This window comes from Gastrolobium bilobum, unplaced genomic scaffold, assembly GCF_033153095.1.
Source record: "Gastrolobium bilobum isolate Gb01-03AN ecotype WA unplaced genomic scaffold, APGP_CSIRO_Gbil_v1 utg25141, whole genome shotgun sequence".
Classification (NCBI taxonomy): domain Eukaryota; kingdom Viridiplantae; phylum Streptophyta; class Magnoliopsida; order Fabales; family Fabaceae; genus Gastrolobium; species Gastrolobium bilobum.
The window spans coordinates 55,986-75,414 of record NW_026899411.1 but is presented as its reverse complement, the minus strand read 5'-3'; the positions used below and the strand labels follow the sequence as shown (position 1 = coordinate 75,414).

Below are 19,429 nucleotides of genomic sequence, written 5' to 3'. Positions count from 1 at the left end.
TCGACTAAATGGGCTAAACTCAGAAATTATGAAACGCGAATTTTAGTCGACTAAATACTCACCTTAATCGACTAAATTGTTTGCACTTTTAGTCGACTAAGCACATTATTTAGTCGACTAAATGTCGCAGATCAGGTTTTTTAAAAAAAAACCCCATTTCGCAAAGGGGGTTATTTTCAAACCCTAATCGACTAAAAGGCTGCATTTCGTCCCCTCTCTCCAACCAAGTCCGAATCTCAACCCTTGAAGGTACGATTGAAGCTTCCTTGGTTCACACTTGCGAAATCGACATTTAGGTAACGTATTCTGACTTGCATTTGGTTTTAAGTTTAGTTTTTTTTTTGGTTTTCTTCATGCATTTGATTTATGTTTGCGGTTTTGTGGATTTAGGTTAGGGGTAGGGTGCTAAGTTTGTTGTGAGGGTGAGGGTTAGGGTTGATGTGGTGCCTTAGGCTTAGGGTTAGGGTTATGTTAGGGTTAGGGTTAGGGTTAGGGTTTACGTTGCTGTTTTGTTTGGGTTGTAGTGTTTAGGGTTAGGAATGGGTTTTTGTGTTCTGTTTTAGGGTGTAGGGTAAGGGTTAGGGTTAGGGTTAGGGTTTCTGTTTCTGTTTTAGGGTTAGGGATTGGGTTTCTGATTTTTGTTTTATTTTAGGATTAGGTTTTGTTTTTTATATTGAATTTTAAATTTTTTGATATTGTTATTGTTCATTGATTTTTGTTTCCACTTGCATTGTAGGTACAGTTGTTCCCATGGTTGGCCGTAGAAGATCGTCTAGCACTGGAAATGAGAGACGACAAAAGCTACGACAAGACCATCCGTCTTCGTCAAGGCCACAAGAGGAAGACCCCGCTGCTGTGGACCTCCCATTCGGATACTTGTTCGAGAATGACCCGGTGGTTCATGAATCTTTTGTCCGTGACTTTGTTAACCGACCGATTTGTGGGGCCAAATCACTTGATACAGCCTTTTCTGAATAAGAAGGTTTTAACATTGTGAGGTGGTTGGAGGAATCACATCTTAGGACCTTGGCTGAACTGTCGTGTTCATATTCTGAGCTGCATGTACGGGCCTTCTACCATAATCTCAGCTACCATCACGGTGAGCTGAGGTCTAGGGTCTGCAGGGTGGACATCATCATGACGGCTCCGGTATGGTTGGAGTTACTGGGGTATGACTTTGATTCTGCGCAGACTGTGGAATATGACGCAGACAGCAGGACCATACTTCCAGGATATACACGCGGTGATGCCGTGCAGGAGCAGAGGAGAGTCTGTGGGCAACACATTGCCTATACGGTGGGGTTGCTTACTGTGGAGTCATGCATACTACACTATGTCATCACCCACATTTTGTTTCCGCGAGCGTTCAATCATTCCAGGGTGTTGGAGCATGACATTCTCATCATGTGGGCTATCTGACATGGTACTTCGGGTCAACACGGAGCGGTGGCATAACCTGGGAACTCAAGTTTCCTGAACTAGTATCAGCGTCAAAATTCCCCTCTACGTCCGTATCTGAGGTGTCACCCAGCGGAATAACACTCTCGGGTTCACCATCGTCTTCACTGTCCATATCCTCGTCATGCCCATCCTCATCCTCGTCTATTTCCCTCAGTGGTATCTGACTTAAGACAGGTGCAGGTGCAGATAAACCGACCACTCTGTCTTCTTGACTTTGACTTCTTCCATGCACAGGTGCAGATGAAGATTGACCACAGTCTATTTCAACATATATCTCAATAAAGTTTTGAAATTTTCGGTCCACAATTGCATCTATGACACAATCCACATCTTCATCGTCACATATATCATTACCAATGTAGAATATAGCATCCTTACCAACTGTAGACTCTACCCTGGCGATCATCCGTTGAACGCCATGGCTGCCGTGTAGCCGCAATTTTTGGTTAATCCTCCCCTTCAGCTCATTGTACGTAGTGCCCCGTTTGATTTTCAACATTTTCGTTTTTCCTTCAAATTGAACACCGTTGGGGCCTTCATAATGCTTTCCATCATAGTAAATCATGGTAACATACATGTTTGGACTTGAGCTCATCTTTCACACGAATTTTGGGGGTAGGAATCAGTTTTTAGGGGTTAGGGTTCGGATTTGGGGGAAACAATTGAGAAATAAAGGAAAATGACAATGATTTCACAATTACTATGTCTTAGAGGTGGTGGGATGAAATGGAAGGGTGATTGGAAGGTTCCCAGCTGACAAACAAGAGAAAGAGACCAAGAGAGAAGTTTTGATTTCGAATATTTTGAAAATGAGCCCAAGAGAGGTCTGGATATAGGGTTTTTCGCGATCTTTAGTTGACTAAATAATGTGCTTAGTCGACTAAAAGTGCAAACAATTTAGTCGATTAAGGTGAGTTTTTAGTCGACTAAAATTCACGTTTCATAATTTCTGAGTTTAGCCCATTTAGTCGATTAAAAGTGCAACATAATCGACTAAATGGGGGCAGGATGGTGGATAGTTCTGGGGGAGGGGCAAATTGGTTATTAATTATTTAATTAGGGGCAAAAGGGTCAAAAACCCACCAAACATGTCCTGATTGTATAAGATATTAAATTTTAATATTATCCAGCGTTTGGTATTGTATTGTATAAGATAATATCCTTCAATATTTTAAAAATTAATATATTAAAAAAAAATATTTTAATATATTAGTATTGAACTGATATATTAGTTAAGTTATACATCATTTTAATGTATTAGGGGTTCTGCTGTATAAGCTTATACTATACGATGGTCACATCAACCGACTAAAAATATCATAACGTATAGTGTAAGCTTATACTATCAAACCTTATACATCACACTAAACAAACAAATAGAGACAACGGAAAGTTTAAAGAAGTCAGATGAACAGGGGGGGTTAAAATTAAAAAAAAAATAAAAATCATTATGACTTTTTTTTATTTCTACCTCTATTTTTGCTTTATAGCGCTATCAATTTATTTATATAAGACATTTTAAATTAAAAACAAAAACATTTTAAAGATATGGGTCATTTTCATTTAGAAGTGGCAATTAATATGGTCCTCAATGCAATTGTGTTGGACGCTCAAACAAAGAAAATGGAAGATTTTGCCACCATTGCCAACTCTATGTATCTTTTGCACAATATTAAGATTTGCATGAACTGCGCTCCATATCTCGATTTGGATTTTTTGTATGCGTAAAAGTAATCACGTGGTTATGTTATTTAATCATAATTATTGATGATGAGATAAGAGAGAGAAAATTATATGATTTTAAAATGAGTAATTATGATTAAATAATATAATTAATGACCACTTTTTCATATAAAAGGATCCAAATTCCCTTAAAATAGAGATCAATTTTGTCTTGCACATACATGAAAAGATGTGCCACTTGTTTTTTTTTTAAATAATGAGGCCCACATAAATTTTGTGAGTTCAATATAAGATATCTCGTTTCCTGTTATGTTACAAAATATAACTCCTTAAACTTTTTTTATCTAATAGTAGGAATTCCAACGTTTTTATCTATAGAACCCCTGAAAAGCGACCAAATCAAGGCTGTGAAAGTCAAAGATATATATACAAAAGCTGTAACATGTCAAACTTTCTCCGTTTTGGTTCATGAATTTCACCTCACTTCAAATTGTTTTATTATTTCCTTTTCCGCCTTTTGATTTTCAATTCATTCAATGCCCTAGGGTAATTGGTCAATCATTGTTTAGTTAAAAACCAGAGTCAATTGTTATCAAAAAAAAAAAAAAAACCAGAGTCAATGCTTGAGAAAAAATAGATACTCATGATTTATCTGTGAGATGATCTTAATTGTTTATAGATAAATCAAAGGTAACAAGAGAAGTGAGATAAAAGACAAATCAAAGTATTGAGATAGATATTACAAAAAAAAAAAAAAAAAAGTATTGAGATAGAGAGAGTGAGAAAAATAAAATTAATTGGTAGAGGAGAAAAAAAAAATGATCCGAGAATCATGATTTTCAGGAATATAATCGGAAAATGAGTTTTCTGAAAATATTGGATTAATTTTCTTGATACTATGTTTGATTGTATTAAAAAATTTCTTATTATAGAAATCCTAAAATTCCACCTCGTGGATGGTATTTTTGGCGGAACGGTATTCTTGGATGGTATTTTTTAAAAAGTTCACGTACAAAAAAAATTCTGGAAAAATCAGATTTCAGGAAAAATTTTAAAATCTCATACCATACCAAACGTGGATAAATAAAATTACCACCTTCGGTTTCCCAAAAATCCTAAAAAAAGCTTTGTACCAATCGGCCTAGTTAAAAAACCAGAGTCAATGTTTGAGAAAAAATAGATACTCATGATTTATCTGTGAGATGATCTTAATTGTTTATAACAAGAGAAGCGAGATAAAAGACAAATCAAAGTATTGAGTCAAAGCGAGATAATCTTCAAGGGTAGTTCAGTTGACAATTGAGCTCCCAAGCGTTTGCTTGAGTCAGGGGTTCAAACCCTGCCGCAAATTCTTGAAAAAAATTTGGAGCCCAAAGGACATGCCTCTCTCCTCGAGGGCAAGGTGACTGGAAGAGGTTGAATGGAGATACCTCCATGTTAATACTAAAAAAAAAAGTATTGAGACAGAGAGAGTGAGAGAAAAAAAATATTAAAGGTCATATTAAATCACACGAGTGTATTCATTTTTATTTTTCAAAGGAAATCTTGAGAATGATGGCAAATTAACCGTATAAGACTTTTTCTTTATAAAAAGAACAAATTTTTCAAATAACGTTTTAAAACATAATACCAATATAACGTAGTAAGTCCTGCACTCCATGCTAAGAGGTTATACTTTGAACCAACCAACCACGGACACGTGAAATTTTAAAAAAATGCGTGTCTGACACATGTTGGACATCGACACGTTCTGACACGCGTTTGACATGGGTCAATTTTTTGGGACACTTGATCAACGCTCCAACACGTTCTGACACGCATTCAATTTTTTCTGACCCGCGGTCAATGCTTCGACATGCATCTGATACTTTTTTTTTAAGTCTAAATTTTATTTTATTAACTAAACATAAAAAAATAATTTATAAATCAATTTTTTTTGTTAAGAAATTTGACATGAAAAATTAGTAAAGTACGAAAAATTATTTTTGTTTATATATGTTATGCAATTTGAATATTTGATTGGTTATATGACTTATTATGGGCTGTTATATATATTAAATATAAATTATATTATATCTATTAAAATATTATTTAATATCAAAACGTGTCCCAATATGTCAAAATGTGATATTTTTTATTTTTTTTTATAACAAAAATGTGATATTTTTTAGAATTAGCGTATCAACGTGTCGTATTATGTCATGTTCTGTGTCCCATGTCAGTGTCGATGCAAGATAGCTTTGAACAAAATTAGTCACGAATTAAATCAGGACAAATTTTATAGCTAAATTATGATTAGAGAATGTGATGATATTTACGCACATATAAGGAGAGAATGTAATATCGGGAAAGGTGTAAAAGGAGATGATAAGGAGAGAAAAGAACAATGACCGTGGAATAAATTTTGATAATTGCATTAGAGAAAAATGTATCTAATGTTATTTTAGATAATTTTATCTAATATTCATCAAAACAACATCGTTTTGAGATTGGAAAATTTAAAAATTATAATGATAAAGATTATTATAATCCTGAAATAAATTAAAATTACAAATACATCCTGATTCCTGTTCCAAAACGACATCATTTTGGTTAACATTAGACAAAATTATTTAAAATAACTTTAGAAAAAACGATTGCATTATGGTAATGTCTCAATTTAACTATTTCTAAAGATAATGGACATCTCATCTGTTATTTAACACAACTATATCATGTAAGATGATTTTAATCATTAATGAGCAAATCTACGGTAATGATTTTGTATCCTTCTATCTCAATTTTTTTTTTCTATCACATCATGTTATCATTAATTCATCCTTATATGGTTACAATTCTTCAACATAACATAATCAATCATATTAAATAATACATGAAAAGATCCACTTTCGTTATTAAATTAGTACAGGGCACATGAGAGTTTTACTTAAGGGTGTGCTAAATAGGGATATTTACTCGCGACACGACACGAAAAATTCATGTTTGAGTAAATCTGTAAAAAAAAATTGTGTTGTGTCAAAATGAATTCAAACCATATTTTTTTTATTTTATCCCATTTCATTAAAAAATTTATCAATTACTATTTTAACCCATAATTTGCATGTCATATCATGTCATCGTATATTCGTATCATATTAAACTTATGTCGTGTCGACTCGTTTTGACACCTCGTGCAAAACTAATCCCACATAAATGGGATGCAGGACTTACTGCATCATTTTAATAAAATATTTCAAATTTTGATAATTCTTAAAGAGACATCACAACTAGGGGTGAAAGTGGGTCGGGCCAACCTACGACCTAGCTTATATCAGGTCGGGTTTGGCCTATTACATATAGTCAAATAGAACAGGCCCGGGCTTTTAAAGAAGTCTATTTAGAAAATAGGCATTTTTTTTACATGTCGGGCCTATAAGTCTACATGCCGGCCTATATCATATTATTTATTTTAAATAAAATAAAATAATATCATTCATAGTAGTACCAAATGGCGATAGTTCAATTGGTGCATGTGAGCTAAGTAGGTGGTGGAAAGACCTAGGTTCATTCCCTTATGAATACTATCTTTGAGAGTTGCATAAGATCTGTACCAATTTCTACAGTACCATAAAAATCAACATTATTGATGCCTATAGTTCTAGCTTGACTCATTCCGGCACCATCCATGCTCTGATGTCCATTCCAGCACTGTCTCTTTATCAGCTCTTCAGACTGATGGTCATTCCAGTTGATTTGTTGTACTTAGTCATTTCATTCCGTCCATGTTGCTGATGGTCATTCCAGCACAATTGTCTTTGCCGAGGATAATTCCGGCACTGTTTAGAAGTTCCTCTTGAGGGGGAGCACTGTCCATGTTGCTGATGGTCATTCCAGCACAATTGTCTTTGCCGATGATAATTCCGGCACTGTTTAGAAGTTCCTCTTGAAGGGGAGCACCGTCCATGTTGCTGATGGTCATTCCAGCACAATTGTCTTTGCCGATGATCATTCCGGCACCATCCATGCTCTGATGTCCATTCCAGCACTGTCTCTTTATCAGCTCTTCAGACTGATGGTCATTCCAGTTGATTTGTTGTACTTAGTCATTTCATTTCGTTGATGTAGCATTGTTGTTTTTGGTTCCTAATGGGAGTATTATTTATGTATCAAGCTTGTAGCATATGATCTATATGCTACAGCTCGAGGGGGAGTGTTAAGAGTGTTAGTGTTAATAGTGTAGAAGTCTCACATTGAGTGTGTCTCTTTGTATTCTTCAATTGGTTTGCTATATAATAGCACCAATGTTGTGTAGTTTAATACAACAAGGATTACTATCATTTCCTCTTGTATCTATGATATTTAACAAGTGTTAATATATGACGGAGATTGGCTACGTAATAGGTATGACTTAAGAAAAAACAAAAAGTATAAATTTAATCAACTGAAATTATTTTATAATTTAATTATATTCGATTAAATTTTAATAGAAATTTGGCTTTATTTTTTATGTGAAATTGCCTATATGAATCTATTAAAACATTTTTTGTTTCTTAATCTTATTTTTTTTTGTTTCTATTCTTTATTCTTGTTTCTATTCTTTATTCTTGTTTTTTCTTTTCTACACTTACAAATTGTTTACCAACTTATGTAATCTTGGAATTATATTTGTACGGGAGAGAAAATGAAGAGAATTTTTTGGCTACTACAAGCATCATGATGTGTTTGTTGAATTTATGTAGTTATTTTAATTTACATAGTATATATTTGTTTGTTGGATCTGATTAAATATATGTTATTTAGTTTGAGTATTTTACTTTTGAAAGTGATTTAGATACAGATTGTGATGAGTTTTGTTGTGATTTATGGTTCTGTTTGGACGTTGAAATTGTGATTTTTGTTTTAGCAACAGAATTTGAGTTGAGTATTTTGTGAAGATGATTCATGATTCTGCTTGAAGTTAAAAATTAATAGGCTAACGGACCAAGTCAGACCATTTGTTTATAAACGAGCCAAATCAGACTAACAGTTAGACTCATACTAGGCTCGGGCCAGACTAAATTGAAATTTTTTGGTATAGGCTTGGACTTTTCGGGACAAAGCTCAGCCTAGTCCACTTTCACCCCTAATCACAACGATCACTTTGTTTTTTTTTTTTTTAGTATTAATGAGGGGCTCAAGCCCAGAAAAACAAACAAACTACATCACAATAGTATCTTCCTCTACAAAGGGTCCCAAACCAAGGGGAACACTATTAAAAACCACAAAATTTTCGTAAAAATGAAAAGCAGACTTCGCAATCCAGTCTGCGCAAGAATTCCCCTCTCTTCGAACGTGAAGAAGAACTACATGCCAGTCTTTCTCCAACCAGTTCTGGATAGAGCTGTTCAAGGACGAGCAAACACTATCATCTCTCCTGTCAATAAGAGACTGGATGGCCTAAAGCGAGTCACTTTCAACTATGAGGTTCTGGGCCTTCTTATTCCAAGAAAACTGGAGTCTCTTGAGGATCCCCCACAGCTTTGCTGTTAGCGAATCACAGCTGCCAATGTTATAGATGAAACCAGAGATCCATCTACCGTGGTCATCCCTAATGAGCCCCCCACACGAGGCTTGGCAGGGGTTGTTCTTCGTAGCAGCATCTACATTGAGCTTCCACCAACCAGTTGGTGGAGGTTTCCACTTTACCTGGCTCCTCTCCACAAGGGTTGTTCTGCAGGAGCTCTTCTTTTCAGCAGCATTCCTTATTTCCATAATGTAGTTCATGATGAAGATGGAAGGGTTGGCAGGTCTGACAAAGTGGGCTTCATGGATCTCTTTGTTTCTCCAGCTCCATAAGAACCAGGTGGTAGTGATGAAGATGTCTTGCCAATCAAAGGGTTGCGCATGAGGCCACCCCTTTGTCACGTTCTTGCGGATCCACTCTTCCTGTTGCAACAGTAAGAAATCGTTGGGAATATTGCCAGAGAACCAGAATTTCCAAACCTGGATCGATATTTTACGGTCACGAAGAACATGCAAAATATCTTCTACTTCAATTAGGCACGTATGACAAAGAGGGGACCCTCCCCATTTAGTTATGACGTCTCTGGTAAGAATTCGGCCATGTAGAATAAGCCAGACAAATTGGCGAAGGCGTTGAGGGCCATTCCATTTCTAAATAGTGCCCCAAATATGATCTCTGGTAATAGATTCGAAACCCATGATAGAATGATAAGCATTTTTAACTATGCTCTTGGTCTTCGAATTGTTCCTCCAGCCTAAGAGATCTGCTCCCCTGTCTGCCGAAGGAGGAATGACAGCCCTGATGTGATTTACAATTTCTATAGGCAGCAAACTTTGGAGGAATTCCTGCTGCCAGCCCCCGGTGCTTAAGTTCACCATATCTGCCACCTTGATCTCCAAGCTCGCAGTGGGAATAACAGAAAGGCAGTAGTCTCTGATGGGAGATCATCTTGTATGCGGCAGTACTACGTTCATCTGCATTTAAGAAATTGACAAGTGGATTAAAAGTTACTTTTTTTTCTTGATCCGTACTGCCAACACAGCTACTGCTCCATTTTCATTGGCACCCAATCAATGGTGCGGCAGTAGCACAATAGAAATTTCGCTCTGATGGGGAGTTCTAGCTCTGTCCACCTGTCCGTCCAAAAGTTAATATCTTCCCCATTGTTCATTTTGTGACCGTACGATCACTTTGTTTTAGTACAAGAATGACATGACTTTTATTTATCTTTTGCCTCTACTCCAATAAGACCCACAGAACCGAAAACAATAACCCTCATCTTATGAGACTCACAATAATTCATTTGTCTCGTTTAGTTGCTCTGTCCTTCGCAAGTCGTAACACATTTCGTAGAAAAAAATATTCAACATTTTTCCAACAGTTTCGCTTGACGTACAAAAATAAAAGCCAGATCAAATATAATCCAGAGAACTGCATAAAGATATATACACAAATGAATTAGAATTTGTGATTCAGGTTTCCATTTACAAAGTAAGATGACTATCATTACAAACAATCAAATTTAGAATCATCTGTGCAACCCGACGGGAAAAAAAATTGCTCCACTGGTTCTCCCTTCCTAACCAAGGAAATTCAGCAACACCTAATTGAAGGGCACGCAGAAAACACTAGGATTGCACTCTTATCTTCAGGGGGAAATGAAAAGCATGCACGAACCCCTTTTAATCTGGAACTCTTGCACCATAGTTCTAGACACACCAATCATGAAAGAGTAGATATCAGCATCTCATGAACCAAGATTCAAATATATGGACTTGTTATAGATCTACGAGACCTATCATAGTATTCTGAATCACTTTATTCTATGCATCAAGGCCTTTCAAAATCAAACTCCATGCCCTGTTCTTTCTTTTAGATGTTTGGAAATTATCTGTCCGCTATTATGAATTAAACTCAAATCCATAATGCATAATCATCAACTCACGCAGTTAGACAACAATCTAAAAAAGAAGAACAATACTGATTAGATAACTATCAATCAACAGAACTCAATCATTTACATAGTTTTAACAACACCTATGTTGCACTCATGATCAACATTGTCCTCACTTATTACCTTTCTCTTTTTGTTTCTTTCCCACTGCTGCACAGCATCCTTTTCACATTCTTCTGAAATATATTTAAGCTTTGAAAAGAAATAAAGTAAATAAGCTATACAAGGTTACCTCTTTCTTTCTTAGCAGATGGTGTTTTTCACAGAGCCTTAAGTTTTAAGGAACATGTGTGCCTTTTCAAGTCCTAAAGTCTAATCTACACATGGGCCAAAGCTGAAGAGGGTAAACTACAAATTACCCTAATTCACGATATTTCTATCAATCATATTTCCTTTCCCTTTCATATTCATGACATCTAATAAAAACTCTTCCCCATTAAATCTCCACTTGCGAGAGTAAGGGTATAAGTCTTACCCTTGTACTTTTTGCAAAAAAAATGTTTCTTGGATTCAACCCATAACTTTCAATCACATGAGCAATTTTACCATTGCTCGAGGCTTGCCCTCTTTCGTGACATCTAGTAGGATGTGTAAAATCTTCAGTTCTATCAAGAATAGTTGACTGACCATTCATCTAATCCATATTTTATTGCACAGACATTCAGTTCCTACAAAGTACATCCAAAACTTAAAAGAAACATTCAGGAACTACTGCAGAAATCTCCAATTCAATAAAACACGAAGACATTTAGGATATATATAGAGAGAGAGTTGGACCTTTCATTTCAATAAAGGTGCATACGGAGCAGGGCATGGAGATACACTGTGGTCTGGTAGCTGGTTAATGAAATCAATGGTTGCCTGCAAACAAGCATGAAGCATTTTCTTTTCCAGTCTAACAAATTGAGTAGCGACTCGCTTCTTTGGATTCAGATTACCATCTGCCAGCTAATGTAATATATAAATTATCAATGAAAAGTTCATAAGTCTTAGATTACAATATAATCAACTTCAAATTCGACCAAGCAGTACCATAGACTCGTCTTCAGCCAAGGTAGTAGGGTAGCCAGCCAGCCGAGTCTTGAAATAATCAGCAAGCTGGTCCAACACGGCCCGTTCCATACAAGGGCTCACCTAAAATGTAAAGTGGAGTCAACTTTTTCAGATCACAAGAATTACTCCCTGTTCAATTAGATAAGACCAAATTAAAATAAAATAAAATCATATGTTTTAGTTTATCAAAGTATTTTATGATCAGAGCCCCAAGTCAAAAAAGAAAAATATAAAAAAGCCAAGCGGACAGGACATCAAGAGAAATTGATTTTACTTATATCCAGGTCAGATACTTGATTTTGACCTTTGGCATTCTTAAAATTACTCAAAATTCAAATAAGGAAAGCACAAGATGAAAAAACTTACAGGACAAACTGGACCTTGAGAGGAGATGACAGATTCCATCTCAGAAGGATCTGAAACATAGCCCAGACGCAGATAAGGAATCATATCTGAGACAGCTTCCCTTTCCTTCCCAACATGCACCTGCATCAAGGTTGAACAAAGGAGTTAATGAGAAGAATCACTATATAACCTTCAACAGCATCAAGAGTTCAGTATTAATACCTGAAAAGCTTGAATTGATAACTTTCCATTCCTTTGAGCAACCATTCTTTTATCTTGATATTGTGGATCTTCAGTATTCAAAGCTGCCTGGGATAGATGTATCACCAAGGTTATATTTCAAACAACAAAATACTGGCTACCAAAAAAGTAAATGTCCACCCTATACCTCAACTATTAGACGATCAAAGGAATTATCTTCATCAACAAAACCATAGTTTATGAGTAACTTTGAGTTAGGCTGAGGACCACACCTGAAAATGACCAACTGTATATCTTATAATGAAGCTACTACTACAGAAACAAAGTCAATGCCAAACTACCAGAAATATATGTCAAATGAAGCATATATTATACCAGACAACAATTGGGTCCCCAGCTTTATATGGGCGATCAACCACAAGCTCAATAGCACCCTCAACAGCAGTCAACATTGCCTTGCAGTTGCTTCGGTAGGCCAGCAAAGGAGGTCCCAGGGGAACCAAAGCAAATCTCCGGGCTAAACTAACTTTCTGATTTCAAAAAGGACAAACAATCAATTTTCACCCCAAGTAGAAACAGGATAAAAAGGGGGGAGGTTAACAACTGCTGTTGTCCAGAAAAAAGAGCAATGAGCTCCCACCAAACATAATTAATGCCAGAAACAGAACACTATATCAATCAATAAGAAGTCTAGCATGAAAGCTCAATCACAGAATGTACTCGCAAGTGGCAACAACTATCCTATGATTGCAAGGAAATTAGTGCATTATGTAAAAGTTAGTAATAAGAGCTTTAACTATATTTATGTAAGCTGAAAAATCATGAACATCCTGTAGTCACAATAGTAAAATTTTCTATTTAAATTAGCTTCAGTTATGACCACTTCATCTAACAAATCCAACAATCAATTAAAATATACTTGCATAATAGATTAATAAATTTTAATGTAAAGCTCAGTGGCCTGATATTTGATTATATGTGACATGTTCATTGACGTAGAACTAATATAGACATAAAAAGAATGGCAAGCAGTTTAGTTTGGAATTGTTTGTGCATACTTTACTAGCTGTATAGATATGTACCAGATAAGAAGGAAACTTTACCTGTAAATGTACCACGCATGACTGAACTGCAGCAAAGGCTTGTAAGAAAATCTCAAATGGAAAAGCCTCAGTAGGAATGTCATATGGGTATTGCTGCATTATGCATATAATGTAAGCACTAAATGTCGTAATGTAAATAACTATTGTACCTATTCCTAGTGCATGTTTTATTACCTTAAACAGGGAACCAGCCATAAACCAGACGGTGTCAAGTTCATTATACTCTCTTTTTATTCCTTCAATCCTTTGAATAAGTTCAGCCTAAATCACAACCACCAGAATTTAGTCTGGATATATTTGAAAAACATCAAGCATTAAACCAACCTAATGTTATCACTTCATACCACATCATCAATCAGGAGAGAGAGAGGTAAAGAGAGAGAGAGAGAGAGATGAGGAAAACCTTTAATGGACTTCCTGCAAGGTAATCCAGCTCAGATTCTGACCATAGAAGAGGTGATTCCACCGCCAGCTGGCCCCTACCTCGTTGACGATCAAGCTCCCTGATGTATGGATACCAGAAAGACTTCTTCCCCTGTTTTTTCTCATACATCAGATACAATGCCAAGCATGCCAATTCGGAGAATTTGTTTGTGGTCAATAGCTCAGCTGCAATAAGGATAAAGCACAAGATATAAATTCAAAAGTTAAAATGCTTCAATAAGCCTCCTATCCATAGATACCTAACTTGTATTATACCTGAACACACAATGACACATATCATTTCAATCCAAGTAGAAACATGGACGCAAACCACCCTTTTTGTGGTCCTATAAATGGATTCAAGGTTAGGCGTTTGCAAAATTCATTTCCATAAATATGCATGTTTTGTCGCCCCAAATACCCGAACCTCTTCCATACAGTTTCTAATGCCCTCGTGACAGTAAACAAGATTAACCACAGGAATGTGCCATTCCGCCATCAAAATATTCATCATCTAATCTAATATAATAATCAAGCTCCTGAAATCTCCTTTATATCTAAGATCTTTCAAATCAATATGCCACCTTAATGGACAAGTTCAAACCATATCAGCCATGAAATGCTAAAACCAACCAACGTTATTATTTTTTTTCCTGCTTAAAAAACAAAAAAGTCTTGCTCACCAATGCCTGAAAAAGCATTAATACCCTTTACTAAATTCTCATAATAATTTTAGAGAAAGGTTAAAATATATTTTGGTCCTTGCATGTGACACTCATTTTCAATTTGGTCCCAATAAAAGAGCTACCTAGTGCTATAGAGCTCCCACTATGCACAGGGTCAGGAAAGGGTCTATGATTGAACATGTGACCTCTGGTCACATGACCACAAGTGACAAAACCGTATAAAAATTCAATTTAACCCCTCTATGTATAATTATTTTTGATTTGATCTTTTTTATATGTTACTATTTAACACCATCTATAGGAGTTATAACAACATAAAATTTAAAGACTAAAATGAAAATGAGCATTACAAATAGGGATTATAAATACCATATTTTCTATCCTTATATCTGATGAAGTAAAACTGTTTGTTGGTGACTGAGAGATCATATGTTCGAATTTAGGAAATAATCTCTTTGCAAAAATATAAAGGTAAGGCTTGCTCACCCCCCTTGCCCTCGCAAATCAGTGTTTCATGGGGAATGATTTTTTTTTTTTATTTAGTCCTTCTACGAGATGAGGGCGAGCCTAGGAGCAAGGGTAAGGTTACTCTTTGTGACCGAAAGGTTACAGGTTAGAGGTTAGGAAACAATCGACCCTCGCTATTTCGGCAAAGTCGAGAAGTCTTATGCATCGGGGTTTGCCCTTTTCTTAGTCCTTCTATAGGGTAGTCATTTCTAATTTGGTCTGTGTAATTTACATTTAAGTTTATGTCAATGATAAAGTTGAAAATGATTTTACATAAAGAGATCAAATTAAAATTATTTTGAATAGGAACCAAATTAAAAATGAGTGAGACACATATAAGCACTAAAATTATACGTTAATCACAATTGAATATTAAATGCTTTTTTCCTTTTCAAGCTATTTTATTCCTAATGGCACGGCACATGTTAGCAAATTAGTAAACTAAAAAAGGACAAAAAAATATGCAATTTGCATCCTATAGTAATAGAAACAAGCACAAGACATAACCAAAAGAATCAGAAGCATAGCATAATTACCAACAGTTTCGTTTCCCAAGACCCTCTCTAGAGTGACAACCAAAGAAATTGGAACAGATAATGCAACATCGCCCACCTGCAAGGAAGACAACACAAAGAAAGCATCACAAAACCAACTACAGAAAACAATCACATATCAATAAACAACAAACAAAACAAAAAAAATTGAAAAACCCATGAACTATTTTCCAGGTTTTACGAATGAATTGAATGAACCTGAAGATCTTGACTTGCAGCAACATAATGTATAGGCTTATGGGTACCATTGTGAGAAGCCCTTTCCTTCAGGACAACCTTACATGGAGGGAGGCCATGCTTGTGCATCCAAGATTTCAAGTCACCTTCCTCCTCCTCCTCCTCGTCGTGCATCTTTCCGGCGGCAACGACGACGGCATCCCCGGCGGTGAGCAAGGTATCGGGGTTGGAGGCGGAACAGTAACTCCTCCGACGGAGGGAATGGCGGTGGCGGTGGTGGTTGTTCTTGCGGAGGGAGAGTGCGAAGAATGTGGATAACGCCGGCGGAGAAGAATAGCGAATTGGAAGGGAGAAGAAGCGCTTGTCTGAAACTGAGAGACGCGAAACTTCCATAGGATTAGGGTTTGGGGAATTGGGAAATTGCAAAATCAGTTTCAGAGCAAAAAGAAGAAGTGTGTTGTTGATTTTGGCTACAGAGATATTTTGGAGTGTTGTGAGTAGTTAGTGTGCACTGTGTGTGTTAGCTGAAGGATAAGAAAAAGAGTGATAGATGAGTTGGATGGAGGGAAACAAAAATCTAGGTGTTCATTTCCCCAATTATTTACACTATTCAAGTCAGGACTCAGAATTGCATGACCATTGTTTTCCCCCAAATAGTGCCTTTTACTTATTCCGATTCTAAGTAAAAGTTTTCAACGAAGTTAATCAAGGTGTATAAGTTGCTTAATAAATTAATAGTTTATTTTCAGATTATGATTATCTGTATGTCATACTTTATATTTATTTACAGGTTATAATTATTTATTTTTATCTTTAGATGATTATTATTTCTCGTATTTAATGTGAAAGTATTAAATATGAAAAATCATAATCATATAAAGATAAAAATAAATATAACAATTTGATCAATATAAGCGATCTAACGATGAAATTGATTAATAGTAACACTAATTGGTTGTTACAATATTCTATCCCTTAAAAATAATAATTGATTAATAAATATAATTTAATAAATTGTCGTCGTCGTATAGACAAAATCAATGGTTGAGATGTGAAATAATACTTCTTAATTTGGAGTAAAAAAAAAAAAAATCCTCCTTCTTTTTAGATGTATCTTATTATTTTTTCAAAATTACAAATTTAAGTAACAAAAGTGTATAATTTTCACGAGTTTGTCGTTCATCCATCTCTTGAGTGGTATGAGCTTCTAATTTTTGTCATTCAATTTGTTACTTTTGAAAGCCTATAACTATCGTTACTTACTAGAATGAGAAAAGCTGATGTGCCAAGGCGATAACTTTTATTACTCAATTAATAATATTTTATATAATAAAAATTTAATTTAAAAAAAGATGCATGATTTTTCAAGAAAGCATCGAAGTAAGCCCCTTGGAGTAAATTATTATTTCGACATGGTTTATTATAGGTAATTAAATTATTATTTAACATGTATAAGGTTACCAAGATCGTGATAAAATTATATCTACTACTAAAAAAAGTTTTTATACGTATCAAACAATTAGTTGAGTGCTTAAAAATGATTTAGTTTAAAGTGACTGAGATCAGAATCACACACTTTGCTTCACAAGCTGTGACCAACAACCATTTTAGAAGCTTTCAATAGTTTCAAAGCCTATTACCTCACAAAATTGGTCATTTCTTATTCGGAAATCATGCTCTCCTGTCCTAGGAGAGCAAAAAAATTTCATACACAAATTCATTTTCTATGTTAATTAATTTTTTTTTCTTTTATAATATGAAATGTGGGATCCACATTTAATTTGTCTCTACTTTTTTATCTCATGTTATCCTACAACATAAGAAAATATGAACACTTTCTTATTAGAGAGAACCAAATTATATTAATGGCCATATCTTTATAGAGGTAAGTATATACCGTATTAGTATCTCTATTGAGATCTTATGATATGAACATAATAATTCTAGTTTTGAAGAAGCTGAAAGCTTTTAGAACAAAAAATATGGCACATATAAGAATATAATTGATAAGTTGAAATGAATTACTAGTTAATTAATCAATCTATACACCTTATTAATTAAAAAGTGAGTAATCGTTAATTGGTATAAAAATAAAAATAAAAATCGATTTTAGATATATACGGTAATTTCAACCGAGTAGAATGTTAGTTGTAATATTTTCCTAACTTAGCATTGTGTTTCTTATTGTAAATGGGCTGGAATAATCTGATTTTTGCAAGAAAAGTGGCTCAATTTGCAAAGAATGAGCCTAATAAGGAATGTAGGCTGATAATGGCAATTTTGTAAATATGTAGATATTCTTTGGCCATTTAATTACAGGATACCAATCAAATGGACAACTTTTACTTGGAGTTGTTAGTTTGAAGTCTGAGTCTGAGTTGTAAAGACACTTAGAAAATTTCAATTTTCAAGTTTTTCATTTTCTTTCTAGAATTCTGAAGGAAACAATGAGTACCTATTTCATAATCTAAATTGTTGTGCATGTTCTTGATGTTTGATTAATGAAACTTTCTGGTTTGAGTTCCATGAGAATGGACTTTAACATTTCTTGCATGAACTTGTGTTGGGAAATTTGAGTTTATGAATTTCATTAATTAATCACTCCAATATTAGGGATAATCTGGTGTAGAAATTGATTACACGTCATCAATGAATTGACTCAAGATTAAGGGATTAATTTGACTCAATTTAGAATTGGGTTTGGAAAAATTCAGTTAGGTTCTACCAAAATCAATTTCCACCAAGATAGTTGCTACAACAGTTAAAACACAGACATACAACTTTTAAGGGAAAGTCTTTGAAATCAAAATTCTAGAGTTTTAATCTTGATTCTAAACTGTTTGAACGTGAGTTGAGCACTTTTGATTAGTTTACAACTTTATAAATCTTTTCATCGAAAAGTTAAATATAATCAAGTTCAAGAAGCTGAAGATTAGAATAGATAAAAGAGATAATATCCTTGTTCCCTGTGAATGATACTTGAATTCTTTTTTATTCTATACTTTTTTTTACTAACAAAATGGCGTCATTGCCGGGGAACGATGCTTGATTTAGTTTCTTTTTGAAGTTCTTTCATTTAGTTTCTTGAATTTGTATTCCTGTTACATTTTAATTCTTGACAAGTTCTGAATTTTTTTTTTATTTTTGCAGTTTACTAATTCTAAACACAGAAAAAGAGCATTGTTACATTAGGCCAAATATGATCAACAAAGGAGGCAAAAAAATTAAAATAATGCATTTAAATTAAATAATTACGCATTTAATGTTGTTTTGTAAAAAATTACACATCTGTTGCACAATGAGACGCCACCTTTGGGCGTCACTTTAATTACGCATTTAATGTTGTTTTGTAAAAAATTACACATCTGTTGCACAATGAGACGCCACCTTTGGGCGTCACATGTGACGCCCAAAGGGGGCGTCTCATGTGCAACCTATATATACCCCACTTTTCTTTTTTCACTCCTTACTCATTTACCTCTCTAACCTCTCTCTAACCTCTCTCTAACCGTGGTTCGTAGCGAAGCTCTGCCAACGTAGGTAAGGTCATAATACCTCATATGTATACATTTAAATAACAGTGCTAGTTAGTAATACATGTTAGGATTGATTGTATATTAGAGACTTGGAACATTAGGATAGTCACTTAGAAATTTTGTTGCATGCTATGAATGTTGTAATGATTTAGTAATTTTATTATTACGTAGTTATTATTATTAATTTTTAATTATGAATTAAGGTTTAGCATATTAATTAGTGATTTATAAATAGTGTTAGGGACTTCGTAAATTTCGTATATA

General features: G+C 34.8%; 1 protein-coding gene across 1 annotated transcript; it reads right to left on the bottom strand.

Moving 5' to 3' along the window:
- Positions 1-10,058: 10,058 nt before the first annotated feature.
- LOC133290381 (ribulose-1,5 bisphosphate carboxylase/oxygenase large subunit N-methyltransferase, chloroplastic) lies at positions 10,059-16,089 on the bottom strand. The gene is made up of 12 exons (XM_061488452.1): positions 15,651-16,089; positions 15,435-15,510; positions 13,686-13,891; positions 13,457-13,543; positions 13,283-13,375; positions 12,555-12,709; positions 12,367-12,451; positions 12,201-12,287; positions 12,000-12,119; positions 11,613-11,714; positions 11,358-11,528; positions 10,059-10,335 (listed from the first exon to the last, which is right to left on the bottom strand). Exons 1-11 carry the CDS (start codon positions 16,020-16,022, stop codon positions 11,361-11,363), a joined length of 1,551 nt encoding a protein of 516 aa, XP_061344436.1. The 5' UTR covers positions 16,023-16,089; the 3' UTR covers positions 10,059-10,335; positions 11,358-11,360.
- Between the last annotated feature and the right edge of the window lie 3,340 nt (positions 16,090-19,429).